This window comes from Egretta garzetta, unplaced genomic scaffold, assembly GCF_000687185.1.
Source record: "Egretta garzetta isolate BGI_Z169 unplaced genomic scaffold, ASM68718v1 scaffold505, whole genome shotgun sequence".
NCBI classification, from domain to species: Eukaryota; Metazoa; Chordata; class Aves; order Pelecaniformes; family Ardeidae; genus Egretta; species Egretta garzetta.
The window spans coordinates 603109-604315 of NW_009259711.1; the positions used below are offsets into that span (position 1 = coordinate 603109).

The following is a 1207-nucleotide window of genomic DNA, read 5'->3' on the forward strand; positions in this document are numbered from 1 at the left end:
CAGCCTGTATTGATACTGGGGGTTACCCCAACCCAGGTGCAGGACCTTGCACTTGGCCTTGTTGAACCTCATGAGGTTCTCACAGGCCCACCTCTCCAGCCTGTCCAGGTCAGAAATATTAGGACAGAGAGATCCGAGAGAAATTCAGGTTTTAATACTTACAAACACGCCGCCAAAATCCCTGGCCGGAGTGGCGGTGAAGATGTAGCGGATGTCTCCAGGGCTCAGCACTTGGAAATACAAATATTCATGGATGCGGAAACCTGGGTGTGCACAGAGGGAGGTGAGAGGCAGAGAAAACAAACGGGAAAATTCTTGAAAAAAAGGGAAAATACCCAGGTACTGCTCCTGAGCTGCACCACGCTGAAGGGAACGCTCCCTTCGGCAATGCCAGCTCCTGCCTGGGGCTGAGGTCCCAAAATGCCTGGGGTGCTGTGGGGGGAGATGCATCAGCACCCAGGAGCGGAGTGGAAAGGGGGGAAAGGCACCGGGATCGGGGTGCACAAGGGGAAGGGGAAAATGCAGCCGGACCCTGGAGGGGATAGGGGTGATGCGCACCTGGATTGGGGAGCATGGAGGGGAAACACGCTTGGACTGAGGCACCCTGGAGAGAAGCGCACCTGGGACGGGGTGCTGAGGGGAACACAATGGGTTTGGGGTGCGTGGAGGGGAAATGCACCCGGACTGGGGTGTGGGAGGGGAAATGCAATGGGGTTGGGGTGCAGGGAAGGGAAATGCAATGGGGTTGGGGTGCATGGAGGGGAAATGCACCCAGACTGGGGTGTGGGAGGGGAAATGCAATGGGTTTGGGGTGCAGGGAGGGGAAATGCAATGGGTTTGGGGTGCAGGGAGGGGAAATGCACCCGGATTGGGGTGCAGGAGGGGAAATGCAATGGGGTTGGGGTGTGGGAGGGGAAACACACCTGGTTTGGGGTGCAGGAGGGGAAACGCACCTGGATTGGGGTGTGGGAGGGGAAATGCAATGGGGTTGGGGTGCAGTGATGGGAAACACACCCGGATTGGGGTGCGGGAGGTGAAACCCGCCTGAATCGCGATGCATGGAGGGGCAATGCACCCAAATTGGGGTGCAGTGATGGGAGACGCACCCAGAAGGAGGTGCTGGATGGGGAAATGCAGCGGGGCCGGGGCGCACGGGGGGGAAATGCCGCCGGACCGCGGTGCACCGAGGGGAAACGCAGCCGTGGCG

At 59.5% G+C, this 1207-nt stretch overlaps 1 protein-coding gene across 1 annotated transcript in view; it reads right to left on the bottom strand.

Moving 5' to 3' along the window:
- PRADC1 (protease associated domain containing 1) overlaps positions 1–1207 on the bottom strand; it is a 14835-nt gene that overhangs the window by 12479 nt on the left and 1149 nt on the right. Inside the window, exon 2 of the mRNA XM_009639033.2 lies at positions 163–263. Coding sequence (XP_009637328.2) covers positions 163–263 — 101 coding nt within the window. The remainder of the gene's footprint in view (positions 1–162; positions 264–1207) is intronic.